Consider the following 17,987-nt stretch of genomic DNA (forward strand, 5'->3'; position numbering starts at 1 on the left):
TTTGTCCCTACCTTGTCTTAACACGTATGTATGTACACGTAAGATTTAACTACAATCGTCCATTTTTTTTTTCTTTCTCTTTCAAAAAGCATTTTTTGCCTACCTAACCTGTTTTATTATATAGTAAATAGGAAAAAAAAAATGAACTCATAAAATGTCATACATCTAAAATATTAACGTTAAAAAGTATAGAACAGAGACACAAGTGAATAAAGAAATGAGATCAGCACAGCACGAATATTGTTGTAAAGAAAATCTAAGTCTAAATACCACCACCTAGACAAAACTAAATCACCATCATCACATCATAATGTGTTGAATTTATCCTCACAAGGAAGAAGGAACCATCACCATATCATACCATTCATCATTTAAAAAAATAAAATAAAATAAAATATAAAGAAAAATGAAAGATTCAGTGCATGAAATAAAATTAATGGAACCCATTCCATCACAAGATTTGATTATTCGAGAGAGAGACCTTGTGCCACACCATTCATGGTTTTGAACAAAAGCTAATAAGAGTCTCTTCCTTTGTATGGCATCTCCTGCAACACAAGCAAAAAATGTCAGTACTCTTTTGACTGTTTTGAATGTCAGTACTATGAAGAAGGATATAATATACCGGTTGGTATGGCGTTGGAGGCATGAACAAGACTGGTCTCTGCTGAGTAACCATTATCTGTTGTGGGTACTGTTTAACATTTGATTCCCAGATTCAGTTTTCCCCATTAGAGAGAAGATGAAGAATTTTTTGAGTCACGGCTCTAATAACAGCAATAAACATACCTGTGGACCATTTGGAGAATAATATGTTTGATTTGGACCAAGCTGTGCTGTATTATTATACATCATTGGTTGTTGTTGTTGTTGTTGTTGTTGTTGTTGTTGTCCAGGGAATGCTGCTCCCATCTGTTAATTTTTCAATCTTGTGAATCAGAAACATAATATAATCGTTATTGAAGCGTTGATCATTAAGAGTAGTAACGAATATAGAAAAGTTACTCCGTATCGAAGATGTAATCCTGGCATTGGTGGAAGGGGAGGGTAATAGAACGATCCATCTGTGACTGGAGACTGAGGACGTGTAGTAGTTGGAGATGGTTTGAAACTCTTTGCATTGGGGTTCAATTTGAATTCCTGATCAGGCCTCAGTTAGTAAGAGCTTAGAGTATTAAGGAGAAGTTAGATGATAAATTGATGACCTAAGCACCAGGAGAAAAAACCTTAGCATTTGGGTTGAGTGTAGACTTTTCTGAAGATAAGGAACCAATTGAAGAGCTTGGTGATAGTGTTGGTCGATTTGATGCTGGGGAAGCTGCAGAGTTTTCTGGATTTCTAGAAATGGAGCTTCCATGCCACCCACTAGCGCTCTCAGATTTCGCTCTGTCAGAAAGTGGACAGAGTCCTCCATCAGTGAAACTTGGCCTCTCAGACGATGTTGCATCTCCATTGATATCTTGAGGTAGCATGAAAATACTTAGTTAGAAATTAAATGGGTATCAACATTGGAAGTGAAATTGGAGTAGATAGATACAATAAGCTGAAGTTGCACATACCTTCAAGACCAGACACCGATTCCTCTGAAGGCTGTGAACGAAGCAAACAGAACAGTGTTATACGTAATGTCATATTATGCAAATGCAAACATGAGTAATGCGTCAAAAGAGTTTAACTTACCCTTTTATAATGGGAAACCCCAAGGAATTTGCTGGTTCTTTGCTCACCAAGCAGGCTCTCATTCCTGTAAAAAATGAGCTTTCAGAAACTTAATGTTCAATGAAAGATATTTTGAACAATAAAATGTATGTCTATTCCAAGGAAAAAGACCTGATACTTCCTCCAAAAGGAAAATCTTTGGATTGCTTATTTGAGTTCGACCAGCTCTGATCTATAATTTTGTTTTTCCGTAATTGCCGGCTGTCACCCTGAAGGACAAAAAATGGCAATATAACAGATGATTCTCCTAGAAACTACTACCAGTGAAAACCTCAACCATACCCATGATCCTTCATAGACCTGGCCAGCTGACGCAGGTTTCTTCTTGCCATCAGAAGCAGATGAGTCACCAAAAGTCATATTGTTGCAGCAATCCAACAATATGTCTTCTTCTTCTTCTTCCTCGTCGTAACATGTATCATCAAATCTATTCAGCGTACAGACAGATGAGTATTTGGTTTCCTCATCAATATCAAACTTTCCACTAAGCTGGAGCCCTCTTTCCTGTGTATGATGATTGCATGAACGAACCATTAGAAGGTAGACTAGATATAATACAGCTATGTATCATAGAAATTCAAGTGGCACAGAAGACATTTGTCATTCACCTCTGCTACGTGAAGATCTCGGGTATTCTCACCCACAATCTCTCTCGCAATCCTCAAGGCTTGCTCTTCTAGCTCCCTTGTTCCAGGACCTCTCTCGAGTTTTGTGGTATATAGTTCCTCATCAAAAGTGCTTGTTACTCCAAATAAAGACTCATTGACCTCGAACTGATTCCAGCCCCTATGATATCATCACAGATAAGATATGTTATAAGTGGTATCGTTCAGCCCAGAGAATGTACATGATTAAAGAATGAGAAAAGAGCAGAGGTTAGCCCACTGCGGATGGAGGTCTCAAAGTACCCCGCGTGTAATCATAAATTAAAAGCTTTTTTATTCAATTTACGAAGTAAAATAATGTTTGTTTGAAAACTAAATTATATGCTACTATATATAGATATATACATTTCTAAAAAAAGAGTCATAGTTACAAGAACAAAAATCGAAATAGCTGTCTCCCTCAGCCTAATCCGATACAACATCCAAAGCACTATCTAGCTTAGATCGTAAAAGTAAGCACTCAAGGAAAAGAAAATAGAGAAATAGAAATACTAGACAGTTTCTAAAACAGAAATTAGAAATCCAAACAAAAGGGTAAATGTCCTACTTTAAAGAATAGAGTCCCTACCTCTTCCAAGGATCATCAAACACATTCTCCAGATCTGAACAGTCTGGAACATCTTCATCAGGTACCCAAGGTTTCAGCTCTCTTTCCAAATCAACATTATAAAATTGTGATATCAGAGAGTCTGTCAACAGCTCTAAAGGTTTCTCGCACGGAACAGAATCTGAGACGTCCTCGCTGGATAGAGGAAGGTCCTAACATAGAAACCAGTGACAAAAGAATAACAACGTCAAAACACAATAACATTCTGGTGCCTTGACATGAACATTAAAAACCCAATCCCATCTGCAAGAATAGTGTACACACCTTAGCTATAACTTGCACAAGTTCTTCAGCAGGGATAATGAGTCGCTTTGAAGGTGGTTTGCTGACAAGCGAAGAGCGGGATTTTGCTCCTCGTGAATCCTTAATCAAGCATGCCATTTTCAAAATAATTCCTGAAAGTTTCAAAGCAGTTTGTAAGAGGCCAACAAAATAACCTTTTCTTCTATTATATCACATCTCAAAGGAACAAATAGGTTCCCATTCAGAGCCTTACCAAAATCATTATCCACATTAGCAGCATGAAATATGCCACTGTAAATGGATCCATTTTTTAGGTGAACTTCAACCTGATGTCCAATCTTACAGGTTGTGAAATACAACAACCGCTCGTGAGAAGGGGTATCCACACTTCCAGCTTCCCAGCCGTTCTCTGGTACATACGTAACAACAAATAAGAAATTTCAGATCATGTTGTTAATGTTAGATCAAAATAAAGATATAAATGTATAGATATATATATACAATACCTGTAATGTTCACAGACGGCTGTGCCATATTCACCCCTGCCTCCTTTTCAACTATTCTGTGTGGAAATCCATTGGGTGAAGAGCTTGAGAGAAGACCAGGCTTCATAGCTGCCGTATCCTAATGAAGTGAAAGAATGAAAACAGGATATATAGATAAATTGACTGCTCCATAATATAATAGAAAGAGCTGTAAAACATCAATTCAACTTTATGTTTTATATGTCAAGTCTCATGGAACGATGAGCGTGACATGCATACTGGCCTCCAATTTACTTTCATGTCGGCATTGAAACTCCTTTCAAATTTCTAAGGTCGATCTAACTGGTATATATTTTTTAGATCATATGTCACAGTCAAGTCCATACATCAATCTACTAGAATAAAACCATATTATTAGGGGTTAGTCAACTAAAAGCTATACAGAGAAGAAATGTGAATGATCAGCAAGTTTCACGGTATATTAAAGGAAGCTCTAAAATGGAAATGAACCACAGAGCTGAAACCCATAAAGTAACTCCGAAAAAAAAACTGCCCACAACATTTAATTTGCTATCCAATGTTCCAGATTCTAGGGATAAAAAGCCTAAAACTAGGTGTTCTATATCCCCTAACCAAGCTTTTGAATCCCATAACAATCAAATGCAGATTAACAAGGTTACACTGAATCAGTGTTACGAAATACACAAAACTTGAATTCATACATCAAAAAGCAAAATCATGATCACAGGCACAGCTCTAAAGAACAAATAACATGGAGAAACATAAAAAAAAAAACATTTTGTGTGGATGAAAAAAAAAACATTAAACAGAATAAACAAGGCAGCACACATAGCAGAAATCTCCAATACATACGAAATTGTTAATAGTCAGAGCACCAACGGAAACCCTAAATCAACCAACTGATGAATCACCAGATTCTCAAAATTTTGGCACAAGTAAAGATGAAGGCAACAAAAACAGAATCTGAGTATTAAATAGACTTGAAAAAAAAAATGATATTTTTACCTCTCAATGAGGTAAAATAAACAACCAACCTCTCAAAATCAATGCTAAGAGGAGACGATAACTTCCGTCGCAACGAATTAGGGTTTTGGGACAGAATTAGGGTTTACCGGCGAGCTGCGGTGAGAATCGCGGTAAACGATTTAGTCAACAATAAATCTCCAGAAAAAGAGATTTTGATTTTGATTTGATCCTTTTTTTTTTTTTTCCTTTTTTCTTTTTTTGTTTGCAAGGAGAAAATTCAGGGAAGAAAGTAAAGAAAGAACAGCAGATTGGTTCGGTTGTGTAATATACGAGGCGAGGGTACGATCAGCTACGGAAGAGCGTATGAATCATACGGTATGATTAAGTTATTGGGCCTTTTCTTATGATCCGGTATGATTAAGTTATTGGGCTATTATGATGGGTTTGACTTGAGTGACTCTAAATTTGAAACCATTCACAATTTCGGTTTTGCACGCTCTATCATTATTTTTCAACGTTTAAACTTTAGAGCAATCAATTAAAAAAAGGAAATTTTAATGATGAAAAATGTAAAACCGTTAGATTAAAGTAAGTACAAGAAGAATCAACGGTGAATCCATGTACAATAATAGCCGTTACAGATATGCGGTTGTATACATATATCGTAGAATGAGATCTGATTTCACAATTTGTTACAAAACAAAACCTTCGCTTTTTCTTTTTTCTTTTTTCATTCTTTTTCCAAATTTTTCTCTCTTCTGGGTTTTTCGAGTGAAGAAGAATGCTTCGAAGACTCGTGAAGGAGATTCATGTTAAGTAATCTTAAAGATTGGTATGTATTTCGATTCCTCTGTATCGTGAATCTGTTTATTTAGGATTTATATAAGTTTTGTGTTAATTGTTCTTATATATGTTTGTAACGATCTAGGGTTTCTGATTTTGGTCACGGAACTAGTTCAATCGCATGGGTTTTCTTCTCCGTCATGGTGGTTTGGTTTGGTTTCTTCCTCTGATCCTCTCTTCTTTAATTTAGGGTTTTTGGATTTACTAATTGTTTTTGTGTTGTACAGATCTAGGGGTTATGTTCGGTTTGGTTTGCTTCAACACGGTACAGTAGAATGGGTTTCTTCTCTGTCATGGTGATTTGGTTTTGTTTCATCCTCTAATCCTCTCTTCGTGTTTTTAGGGTTTTTGGATTTACTAATTGTTCTTGTGTTGTACAGATGTAGGGGTTTTGTTTTGTTTGGTTTGATTCAGCATGAAACTGGTACAATCGAATGGTTATGTTGATTTGATTTGGTTTCTTCCTCTGATTCTCTCTTCGTGTTTATATTTTTTAGGGTTACGAATTCACTAATCGTTATTGTGTTGTACAGATCTAGGTTTTTTTTTTTGTTTGGTTTGATTTGGCATGATACTATTAAAATCCGTTAAGGTATCTCTCTGTCTTAACCCGTTTTGTTGTGTTTTAGTTTTTGTGCGTTTTCAGGTTTTTGAAGATTGAAATCGAACGAGTTCAATTGATCAGTTCACGGTTGGGTTATGTTTTTGTCTAACCCTTGAAGCTTGTCTCCGCTTCGTCGAGGTATTTCTCTGTCTTAACTTCTTTTTCTTTTTTGTGTTTTGTTTCTGTGCGTTTCCTAAGTTTTTGAGGATTGAAATAGAATTGGTACAATTAACATTTAACTTCTGATCATATTTAATGTTTTTGTTTGATTTAAGCAATCAAGATTGTTTTTGTTTTTGGTTTTGGTTTTGTTTTCTTGATCCAACATTAAAAACCTTATTCACTTTGTTAAGATCCCAGATCTGTTTTTGGTTTTGGTTACTTGATCTGCGGATTTTTAGTTTTGGAGCTTTTAAGTTTTGATGTTTTTGTTTTTGTTTTTGTTTTCTTCCAAAACCCAAAAAAGATAAAGGGCAAACACTAATCTAATAGCGTTCTGTCAGATTCTATTTTGGGGACATTGTCCCGAGAAAAATTGTGAATTGTTGGCTTGGTAGTGCATGCATGTTGGGAATTGGAAATAAGGTTGCGATTTGTTGGATGATCCTATGGCTTTTTAAGTCTTGAAAGAAAAGACATTGGTAGGGAACTGTTGGCTTGGTAGTGCATGCTTGTTGGCAAAAATTATAAGATAAGAGTCAAATGACTTTGAATGGGAATGAGCTAAGAAAAAAACATCCAAGAACCAAAGTGTTCTAACAGTTTGGTACCCTCGGCTTGTAAAAACATAATGGGAAAGAACCTTAAGACATTAAGATAAAAGACATTGAAAGGGACCTGTTGGTTTGGTAGTGCATGCATGTTGGAAAAAACTATAAGATAAAGAATCAAATGACTTTGAATGGGAATGAGCTAAGAAAAAAACCATACAAGAACCAAAGTGTTCTAACAGTTTGGTACCCTAGGCTTGTAAAAACATAATGGGAAAGAACCTTAAGACATTAAGATAAAAGACATTGAAAGGGACCTGTTGGCTTGGTAGTGCATGCATGTTGGAGAAAACTATAAGATAAAGAGTCAAATGACTTTGAATGGGAATGAGCTAAGACAAAACACATGTACAAGAACTAAAGTGTTCCAACATGTTGGTAGCCTCGGCTTGCAAAATCATCATGGGAAAGAGCCTTAAGACATTAAGACAAAAGACATTGAAAGGAAACTAATGGTTTGGTAGTGCATGCATGGGTGGGAAAAGTTATAAGATAAAGGGTCAAAATGACTTTGAATGGGAATGACCTTAAGACAAAAGACATGTACAAGAACTAAAGTGTTCTAACATGTTGGTATCCTCGGCTTGCAAAATCATCATGGGAAAGAGCCTTAAGACATTAAGACAAGACATTGAAAGGAAACTAATGGTTTGGTAGTGCATGCATGGGTGGGAAAAGTTATAAGATAAAGGGTCAAAATGACTTTGAATGGGAATGCCCTTAAGACAAAAGACATGTACAAGAACTGAAGTGTTCTTACATTTTACTTGGAAAATCATAATGGGAAAGAACCTTAAGACAAAAGACAAAAGACATTGGAAGGGAACTGTTGGCTTGGTAGTGCACGCATTTTGGAAAAACTATAAGATTAAGAGTCAAATGACTATGAATGGGAATGAGCTAAGACAAAAAAAAACATACAAGAACCAAAGTGTTCTAACAGTTTGGTACCCTCGGCTTGCAAAATCATCATGGGAAAGAGCCTTAAGACATTAAGACAAAAGACATTGAAAGGAAACTGTTGGCTTGGTAGTGCATGCATGTTGGGAATTAGAAATGAGGTTGCGATTTGTTGGATGATTCGGCTTTATAAGTCTTAAGGGAAAAGACATTGAAAGGAAACTATTGGTTTGGTAGTGCATGCTTGTTGGGAAAATTTATAACATAAAGAGTCAAATGACTTAGAATGGGAGCTAAGAGAAAAGACATACAAGAACCAATGTGTTCTAACAGTTTGGTACCCTCGGCTTGGAAAATCATAATGGCAAAGAGCCTTAAAACATAAAGACAAAAGACATTGGAAGGGAATTGTTTGCTTGGTAGTGCATGAGTGGGTGGGAAAAATTATAAGATAAAGAGTCAAATGACTTAGAATGGGAATGAGCTAAGACGAAAGACATGTACAAGAACTAAAGGGTTCTAACATTTTGGTACCCTCAGCTTGGAAATCATTATGGGAATAATCCTTAAAGACAAAAGAGATATGACATTGGAAGGGAATTGTTGGCTTGGTAGTGCATGCATGTTGGGAAAAGTTACAAGATTAAGAGTCAAATGACTTTGAATGAGAATGAGCCTTAAGACAAAAGACTTAAAAGAACCAAAGGTTCTCAAAAAGGGGGTTAGAAAAGGTAAAAGACTTTGGATAGGTAGTGCATGCAAATTAGAGTAAATAAAATGAGTTATAATTGGTTGGATGGTAAAAACGACCAGCAGAGTAAGAAGACTTAAAACCAGACAAAGGAGCAAAAGACTTTGGAAGGGAATGAACTTTAAGAAAAAGAGGGAATAGAACTAAAGATTTCTCAAAGAGGGGCTTAGAAGAATCATAAGACAAAAGGGAAAAGATTTTGGATGGGTAGTGCATGCAAAGTAAAGTAAAGAAGAACAGTTGCGATTTGTTGGATGGTAAAAACGACTAACAGAGTAAAAAAGTCTCAGAACAAGACAAAGGAGTCAAAAGACTTTGGAAGGGAATGAACTTTAAGGCAAAGAGGGAATATAACCAAATAGTTCTCAAAGAGGGGCTTAGAAGAATCATACGATAAAAGGGAAAAGACTTTAGATGGGTAGTACATGCAGAGTAAAGTAAAGATGAACAGTTGCGATTTGTTGGATGGTAAAAACGACCAGCAGAGTAAAGAATGCTCAAAACGAGACAAATGAGTCAAAAAACTTTGGAAGGGAATGAACTTTAAGAGAGAGAGAGGGAATAGAACCAAAGAGTTCTCAAAGAGGGGCTTAGCTTGAAGGTAAAAGACTTTGGAGAAGTAGTGCATGCAAAGGAGAGTAAAGAAGATCAGTTGTAATTTGTTGGATGGTAAAAACGACCAGCAGTGTAAAGAAGTCAGTTGCGATTTGTTGGATGCTAAAAATGACCAGCAGAGTAAAGAAGTCTCAAAACCAGACAAAGGAGTAAAAAGACTTTGGAAGGGAATGAACTTTAAGACAAAGAGGGAATATAACCAAAGAGTTCTCAAAGAGGGGGTTAGAAAATCATAAGGTTAAAGGTAAAAGACTTTGGATGGGTAGTGCATGCAAAGTAAAGTAAAGAAGATCAGTTGCGATATGTTGGATGTTAAAAACGACCAGCAAGGTAAAGAAATCTCAAAACCAAACTGTGAATTCAGCATATGACTTACAAAGTTGCAAGGAAAAAATACTTGACAAAGGATATGCAACATGATTAGACTTGACACCAAATAACATAAACGAACGAGGTAAGTATATGACATTCACGTTAAATGAAGACTAACAAATTCTGTTTTTTTTTTCTTTTCAGGTATATGGATATGTTAAGACTTTGAGTTGAGTTCAAGTAGCAAACTTCTTTGACAGGTATATATCTTTCAAACCTTTTTGTTTTTGTTTTAATGAGCTTTTCAAACCTGCAAGTAATTAGTTGATACTATTATGAAAATCACTAGTGAGAGACATATATGTGAAATATAGACTATTTTTGTTTTTACAGGTAAGTACTTCAGAAAAATGTTGAAATTCTAATCGTAGTATGATCATGTATGCTTTTCTCGACTCCTCTGTGATAAATTAATTAAAAATATTGTTGATTTTACTTTAGGTATTGGAACTGTACAATGTGTTGTTGTAATTCTTTTACTCGCTCTGTTTTGGTGCTTTTGTTTCATCATGTCTCTTACTCTATATGATGGAGGCATCTTAGAGTCTCTTGCTGATATATATATTGACATAAGTGCAACTTCTATAAATTATGATTGTAGTTTCCTTGAATCTTGCAAGAATTTGTTTGGTGTTTTGCTTTAAACCTTTGGTGAGTGTTTTAAACATGTGAATGACATTCTATAATTTTACTTTAGCCATTGAAACATTACTTTGTTTAAAATACATATTATTTTGGTAGTGTGCTTTCTCTTTATGTCTTTTGGGATCTTCTGCAAATACGTATTTTGAATCTTGGTAGTGTACTTTCTATTGGAACATTACGTCTTTGTTTAAAATACTTATCATCTATTCTTTGATAGTGTACTTTCTTTTTACGTATTTTGGGATCTTCTGCACGTTATGGGAATAGTCTTATTGAATCTTTTTCTCTTTGGTTTGATCTTTTTATACAATAGATAATGATTGAAATATTTATGTTATTGCATGAGTGCATATCCATTGGTCTTCTAGTGATCTAACATAGGCAATGTAACTCTATTGAATCATTTGGTGTATTTAGTTAGAAAATGCAATGGATTTTCTTGATTGTTTACCATAACGTCTCTTGTCTTATGATCATAAGGCCCTTTGGTTTTTTTCTCTTTCTCTGTCTTAGTGCTTTTTTTTTTTATCATTTTTACTCTATGTAATGGAGACAGCTTAGAGTCTCGTGTAGATATTTATTTTGACGTAAGAGCAATATCTATAAATTATGATTGTAGTTTCCTTGAATCTTGAAAGAATTTGTTTTGTGTTCTGCTCCAAGCCTTTGGTGATTGTTTTAAACATGTGAATGACATTCTAGAATTTTACTTTTAGCTTTTGGAACATTACATTGTGTGTCTGTTATACTTATCTCTGTTTGGGTAGCATTTTATGAAATAGATTCATCCTTGGATCTTCTACATACAAGTACTTTTGAATGTATGTGATGACCTACTAATTCACATTATGGTAATAGCATTATTGAATCTTGAATGTATTTGTTTTGCATTATACATATATGTTTTAAACCCTTGGTGATTGTTCTACGCAAGTGAAACCACATTTTGGAATTTTGCATTGTCAGCTAATGATTTATGATTACTGTCTTAGATTCTATAGATAGTACCTCTTTAACTCTTGGATTTACTTGAATCTTGAATGGATTTGTTTTGTGCCATGTTCTGAATTCTTGTTCTTGGTAATACATCTGAAGTGACATTCTCAGATTTCTGCATCACTCACTGATGATTATTGTGTTAGATTTTACTACTTGTATTTTGTTGGCTTTATGCTAAGTACAATATATGATGATTGAACTATTTATGATATTGCACTAGCGGTGTCTACCTTTCTCTTAAGTTGTACCAAGTCGACAGAACTTGGATCTCTTTTGGATCATTTTGTGTATTTAGTTAGAATATGCATTGGATATTTCTTGATTCTTTTACTAAGCCTTCTCTTAATTACAAAATATGTATGGTCATATAAATAGAACACAGTTCTTGCATTTTGGTTGGTAGTCCAATAATTTTTTTTATGTTTATTGTTTGGATGATACCATTTTGGTTGGTCATATCAAGAACACAGTTCTTGCATAGGAAACGTCTATAGTTAGTAGTATAGACGTTCAAATTAATCTAAACGTCTAACACCAATCTAGACCGATAACTAGAATAACGTATCGATTCAAAGTCTAAGCAACTAAAATATTTGTATGACCCTTTCATAATAGTTCTTACAATACAAAAATATTTCAAAACTTAGTGTTTTGGAAAATAAGATCTTAGTCATTAGAGTTGACAATACAAATATACTTCAAAACTCAATACGTTTTCTAATCTACTATTCTCTTAAAATATATGTTTTCTAACATTACAAAGCCATTGTCTTTAGTTATCAAAACTAAAGTTAAAAGTTTTTTTTATGTACTTTCTCGTAGGTCTGGGATTAAAAACCGAATCGAAATAAGCAGACCAAGTCGAACCGATATTTCAGGTTTTGGTTTGGTTTCGGTTATGGCAGCTGAACCGATTGGTAAAAAAAATTGAAATATTTCGATTAATTCGGTTCGATTATTGGTTAACCAAAATTTTTTAAATACATTTATCCTTAAAATAACCAAAATAATCAAAATATTTGAAATAAAATTGAAAAACCTGAAATAACCCAAAATTATCCTTAAAAATCCAAAAAACACATCTTTGTAATAAAAAAACTAAATGTTGGTTTTACAATTCTAAAATCGAATTAACCGAAAAGTAGAAATAGCCGAACCAACATACCCAAAAAGCCGAAATCTCAGGGCTACTTTCTCGTATTATCGTACACGACCTGTCCTAAGTCCTATCTCATAAACTCTACCAAAAAAAGTAGGAGCCAAACGAACGACCAACATGTATTCAAGTAGTTACATGAGCTCCAAACTGCAAATGTAAGTAACCGAAATTAAAGTTGCGGTCTACCAATTCCTATGTGTGTGGAATGGTTTGATTTCTCCTTAAATTTGTTCCATATCAAAATTATTAAAGCTAATACGATTTTGCTATCTGCAAGGGATTTGCTAACTATTCAGGAGATCCAAAATTGCATAATTTCATGATTCGAAAGACTTAAAATAAGTAAAGTAGAGATTAATCTATGCTTAAAAACGAGTTTTTATTATCAAGTTATATACACACAAAAATCAATAAAACTATAGAGTAATACTATTAACGTGAAGAGACAATATTTTGAATGATGTTATCTAAAATAGGTAACGGTAATAAATCAACAGTTAATAATTTTCCTGGTACCTTTTTTTTTTGGTTCCGTTCCGTTTAAGAAAAAAAATAATAATAATAATAATAAAGAATTTATTTATATCATTAAGAATCTTAAAGATGGCATGTGGCAGAGAGGATCAAAGTAGACCACACTCTTCGTGAGTTTTGCAGTGTCCAACGAACTAAAAAAAAACCCAAATCTCAAAGCTTTTTCACTTTTTCCCCAAATCCGCAGATTCTGCTTCTTCTTCAGCTTTGTGTTTCTACAGTGACTGTGAGAGAGAAAGTTCCATACTTGACACTGTATTATCTCCCACACACACTCCCCTCGTTCTCTCTGTCGCTTTGCAACCATACGAAGAAGAGAGAGAGAGACAGGGAGAGAGATAAAGAGAGCGTTCAATGCGAATTTATGGGTTTGATTTACAGATCTGTGTGTCTTAATCTGTCTCTGGCGTAACGGTCATATTTAACCGATTTCAATTCGAGCTCTTCAAATCGCTGCGTTTCTGTTATCTCGGACCTCTTCCAAAGTCGCAAGTGTAAGTCTTTCTCTGTTTTGTCCTCTTTGTATCTGCACTCTGCAAGAATTGTTTTTTTTTTTTGGGTTTGGAGTTTTCTTAATTCCTAGATTTGATCTGGGTTTTGCTTATAAATGTGATTTTTTTTTCTGGATTGATTTTTTAGGGTTCGTCTAGTGTGAGAGACAGGGAGAGATGCTGACGTGTATAGCGTGCACGAAGCAGCTTAACACCAACAACAATGGCGGATCTACTCAACAAGAAGATGATGAAGATGGTGTTATTGGGACACCTAGGACTAAGCAGGCGATTAAATCACTGACGTCACAGGTAGATTAAATCTTACATCTTTCCCATTTCACTTTCATGGATTGTGTTTGGATGTAAGAGAAAATGACAAAACAAAATAAAACACAGACTCGTGGTTTGGTAGAGATTTGACTACTACTAGTCTTAATCTACATTTCTTTTGTGTTTGATTATTTCTTGAAACATTTATTCCTCTGAATTGTCAATCACTCTCTTATCTGTAAATTTTTGTCAAAGCATGTGACTCTTGTACTTATGTGACTACTGTTTCATTTCAGCTAAAAGACATGGCAGTAAAGGCTTCAGGTGCTTACAAAAACTGCAAACCTTGTTCTGGGACATCAAACCGGAATCAAAACCGAAACTATGCTGATTCAGATGCTGCTTCTGATTCTGGAAGATTCCATTATGCATACCAGAGAGCTGGGACTGCTAGCTCAACTCCAAAGATTTGGGGGAAGGACATGGACTCCAGGTTGAAAGGGCTTTCTAGTGAAGAAGGTACTCCTACGTCAATGAGTGGCAGAACAGAATCCATAGTGTTCATGGAGGAGGACGAGGCCAAGGAATGGGTTGCGCAAGTGGAGCCTGGTGTTCTCATCACATTCGTGTCATTGCCTCAGGGAGGGAATGATCTAAAGAGAATTCGGTTCAGGTGATTTGTTTAACCAATTGATCTGTTTTTGCTGTATTATTAGGTTTTGTAATTCTTGATCTGGTTAGGTTTCTTGTCACATCCATGACTAGTACAATTGTCGAGGATAACACTAGGCTCTCTATTACCTAGACTAGTTTCTGTCATGGTCGTCAAATATGGATAGTTACACATCAGACACGTTCCCCTTTATTGCTAAGCTAACAAGAGTTTGGCTGATTTAAGGCTAGATGTTTTAAGATTGCTACTTCTTGCAGTCGTGAGATGTTCAATAAATGGCAAGCTCAAAGATGGTGGGCAGAGAACTTCGAGAAGGTTATGGAGTTATACAATGTGCAGCAGTTCAATCAGCAGAGTGTGCCGCTTCCAACTCCTCCTGTATCTGAAGATGGGGTAATGCTACTTCACTATTGAACACGCAAAGCTTTATTAATTGACCATCACAAGTTCAGAACCAAACTTTATACGTTTTATCTCTCTTTGGGTTAAGACAATGTTGCAACTTTAAGCTTCAATAATCAAAATCATGTACTTATGTGCTAAATAGATTATTTGGAACAACCTTGTTGTGCCAGGGCTCGCAGATCCAGTCCGCAAAGGACAGTCCTGTAACTCCCCCCCTGGACAGAGAGCGACCACGCAGCAATATTCCAGGCTCTTCTGGTATTGAGTCAACACCAAAGCTCTCTAGCATCAGTGGAACCAAGACGGAAACATCATCTATTGATGGTTCTGCTAGAAGTAGCTCAGTAGATCGATCCGAGGAGGTATCAGTGAGTAATGCAAGCGACATGGAAAGTGAATGGGTAGAACAAGATGAGCCTGGTATCTACATTACTATCAGAGCTTTACCAGATGGTAATCGCGAGCTTAGACGCGTTCGATTCAGGTAAATAACACAAAAACCTATTGTGCTACATTACATAACACTCATTTTCTCAACATTGATTGAGCCAATGTTGGTTTTTTTATGTAGCCGAGACAAGTTTGGGGAAACACATGCGAGGTTATGGTGGGAACAGAACAGAGCTCGGATACAACAGCAATACTTGTGACTTGATAGGATTTACTAAGTTGAGCAGCTACAACACAAAGAACAACAACAAAAGACTTTATTAACAAAACACTTTTTTTTCTTTATAGTTAACTTCTAGCTCTATTAAACAAAGACTTTCTAGTTTCTCTTCTCAAAAATCATGCTTTTGTACTGTTAGATATTATTTATTTTTAGAGACCTAAATTCTATAGGAACAAGAATTGTCTCTCAGTAAGTTTGTTTTGTTTCTTATATAGTACAAAGTAAGAAATTATCATTTTCATTAGAGCAAAGGTGATTTATTAAGACGGAAATGTATATGATGAGTATGTTTTCTATTATCTAACAAACTGAGTTTGCCAGTTTACTTTTATGAATCTTATTATCTAAGTCCAACACTCGCCACAGCTTGGTCCAATGGCGACTGCACACCACATGGGGTTTGGACTTGGTGGTAACGCTGGGCTCGAGGTTGCTCCATCTCCTTCTCCAGTTGAAATCAGTGCCTAGCTATCCGCAACCACAGCTTGGTCATCTGTACTGGCCAGCAAACTTCTGAACAAAAAATCTAACATACTTACATGCATGTAGAGTGAATCAGAACAAACTAACCCAAAGAAAATAATGTGTTATTAATGTGAAAACGGCCAAACTGTACTTATTCCTTTATTCAGTGCGTAAATGTCTCAGTTCCATATGAATCCATAGCTCTCTCTCTCTCTCTCTCTATTTCGAAGGCAGGACACAAACATAGTTAAATTCTCTGGGTCAGGTAATGCGGTCCTGTCGTCTCTATGAAGTCAAAATCAAATGGGGAAAAGCAGGAAGAGAATTTTATAATGCATGTGCTTTGGTCTGTTTCTAGTGTTGTGCTTCTTTTGGAATACCATCTTCTCTTTTTCTTCTCTCTTTTCGCCATGAGATGGTTTTGGGATTTGGGTTGTGAGAGCTACTGTTGTTTCGAGTGATGTTTCATAGAAAAGAATGTGTTGTCATTGTTCTTCTTTGAGTTCTGTGTCATTCTTTTGTGTGCTTTTCTTGGGATCCCCAAAACATTTCTTTCATATACTCTCTCCCGGATTTTCATAAAGAAGAACATTGGTTCTTGAGCTTGACCCAACTTTCTTCTGCACTAAGAGAATATGAACGCCACTTTTTAAGCGAACCTCGTTAACTAGTTGGATCATGAGTAAGTTTATTAACTTCTTGATTACTTTACTTTGGTTTCTTTTTTTATAATATTGCACCCTACATATAATGACTATGACAACATGCCAATAAGATTCTAATTGATGTTGTTGTTGACAATTATGGAAAATTAGGAGTTGGTTTACAGAAAATGTCCTAGAATCTTAATCAAGTGCCTATTTGTTTCCTCTCTCTCTTTTATGTTTACCCTTTTGATAAATGATTGATCTCTATATGGGCTTCTAGTTACTTTGCCTTAGGTGATTTGGAGTAACTAATACTCTTTTTTTGTTTCATCTTTCACCCATATGTTCATTAGTGGTTTTCTTGTCTTTAATGATTTGTGATAGGATCATAGGAGTCAAAAGCTAACATAAGTAAGACTTATTACTATATACTGGAAGCATGGATTGACAAATAGAGTACTTTGAGTATCCTAATTAAGATTGTTTTAAATTATAACTTAAACTCAAAAATGGTTGAGAAGACGAATATGGCTAGAGTATATACTAGGGTAGTAGGGTTTATCAATTAGGGGGTTTAGAATTAGATTAGGTGACATAATCTTTTAATAAATGAAGTCTTTTTTTTAGCAGATAATGATGGGAAATTAGGCTCTACTGACTCTATCCTCCTTAACTATCAAGCTTATAATGGAAAATTAAGTCATATCTCTCATAGATTGAGTGTAAAAATGTATGATTGGGTTGGTAATTATATACCCCCTAACCCTAAACCCTTAATTTGTTGAAATTATTTTCTTATGAATTTTTATAATTTGTCGTCTCTCAAGATATCAAAATGGAATCTCTTTTACTGCATGCACAAACTCAATATAATGAGAGAAACTGTCATTTTCTTATAAGTATACATGCGTGCAAACTCTGCTACTCTGAATTTTTGTGTGTGTTTCCAATAAAAATGGAGAATTTTTTTATTTATTTTTTTTATTGTATGAATGTAAAATTATTACTGATCAGTATTGCATAGAATCAATTACTTAGATGGAAAATCGTTGAAGTTTTTAATTCTTTTAATACCAACACATATATGTATTATTATTATTCATGCACTAAATACTAAATATTATTATTTATGCAAAGGGAAGAGATAAATTATGTGAACTACGTAAATATGAAACTGAAAATGAAGTTTTTGTGTGTTTCGTGTTCTTGTGATTAATTAAGCATGTTTAAATACATGTGCACGTTAAGCACATATCTTAAGATATGACTTTGTTTCGTTTGATCTAAGACAGGAATACGAATATCTTATAGAGGAAATTAATTGTCTGTTTGTTTATATAAAAAGCTAAGTAAAGAACAGCAAAAGTGTACGAGGATGGGTCCGGTTTAAAAAGAAGGTGTCATGAGTGGCAAGTTTCGTGGATTCGAAGGGACGATCATTTTTTACGTTTCATTTGTTTGT

The 17,987-nt window shown here is 35.1% G+C and overlaps 2 protein-coding genes across 10 annotated transcripts; one reads left to right on the plus strand and one right to left on the minus strand.

The window, feature by feature from the left end:
- Positions 1–138: 138 nt before the first annotated feature.
- Positions 139–4,964, minus strand: LOC17900913 (polyadenylate-binding protein-interacting protein 3). Of its 2 annotated transcripts, none has more exons than XM_006307007.2 (15): positions 4,775–4,964; positions 3,741–3,858; positions 3,488–3,643; positions 3,256–3,386; positions 2,953–3,143; positions 2,328–2,505; positions 2,002–2,223; positions 1,831–1,928; positions 1,681–1,744; positions 1,560–1,590; positions 1,227–1,459; positions 1,006–1,140; positions 790–912; positions 626–694; positions 139–548 (listed from the first exon to the last, which is right to left on the minus strand). In XM_006307007.2, exons 2-15 carry the CDS (start codon positions 3,844–3,846, stop codon positions 516–518), a joined length of 1,770 nt encoding a protein of 589 aa, XP_006307069.2. In that variant the 5' UTR covers positions 3,847–3,858; positions 4,775–4,964; the 3' UTR covers positions 139–515. The 2 variants fall into 2 exon arrangements, with proteins under 2 accessions (XP_006307069.2, XP_023645804.1); XM_023790036.1 differs by having other exon boundaries at positions 4,746–4,964.
- Positions 4,965–5,421: 457 nt separating this feature from the next.
- LOC17899836 (protein Brevis radix-like 3) lies at positions 5,422–15,689 on the plus strand. 8 transcript variants are annotated; one of them, XM_023789280.1, is made up of 11 exons: positions 5,422–5,538; positions 5,635–5,700; positions 5,777–6,291; positions 6,657–9,519; positions 9,706–9,761; positions 13,086–13,392; positions 13,538–13,701; positions 13,959–14,335; positions 14,593–14,728; positions 14,911–15,224; positions 15,312–15,689. In XM_023789280.1, exons 7-11 carry the CDS (start codon positions 13,567–13,569, stop codon positions 15,388–15,390), a joined length of 1,041 nt encoding a protein of 346 aa, XP_023645048.1. In that variant the 5' UTR covers positions 5,422–5,538; positions 5,635–5,700; positions 5,777–6,291; positions 6,657–9,519; positions 9,706–9,761; positions 13,086–13,392; positions 13,538–13,566; the 3' UTR covers positions 15,391–15,689. The 8 variants fall into 8 exon arrangements, with proteins under 8 accessions (XP_023645048.1, XP_023645050.1, XP_023645052.1 ...); XM_023789282.1 differs by having other exon boundaries at positions 5,777–5,973; positions 6,179–9,519; XM_023789284.1 differs by having other exon boundaries at positions 5,777–5,845; positions 6,179–9,519.
- The last annotated feature ends 2,298 nt before the right edge of the window (positions 15,690–17,987 follow it).

Source organism: Capsella rubella, unplaced genomic scaffold, assembly GCF_000375325.1.
Source record: "Capsella rubella cultivar Monte Gargano unplaced genomic scaffold, Caprub1_0 scaffold_1, whole genome shotgun sequence".
Taxonomy (NCBI): domain Eukaryota; kingdom Viridiplantae; phylum Streptophyta; class Magnoliopsida; order Brassicales; family Brassicaceae; genus Capsella; species Capsella rubella.

Coding starts and splice junctions, on each gene's coding strand:
- LOC17900913 (XM_006307007.2), bottom strand. CDS start 3,846: ATGAAGCCTGGTCTTCTCTCAAGCTCTTCACCCAATGGATTTCCACAC. Junction 2,224..2,327: donor GAGATCTTCACGTAGCAGAG/GTGAATGACAAA, acceptor CATCATACACAG/GAAAGAGGGCTCCAGCTTAG. Junction 549..625: donor CTCCAACGCCATACCAACCG/GTATATTATATC, acceptor CTTGTGTTGCAG/GAGATGCCATACAAAGGAAG.
- LOC17899836 (XM_006305182.2), top strand. CDS start 13,567: ATGCTGACGTGTATAGCGTGCACGAAGCAGCTTAACACCAACAACAAT. Junction 14,336..14,592: donor CTAAAGAGAATTCGGTTCAG/GTGATTTGTTTA, acceptor TACTTCTTGCAG/TCGTGAGATGTTCAATAAAT. Junction 15,225..15,311: donor CTTAGACGCGTTCGATTCAG/GTAAATAACACA, acceptor TTTTTTATGTAG/CCGAGACAAGTTTGGGGAAA.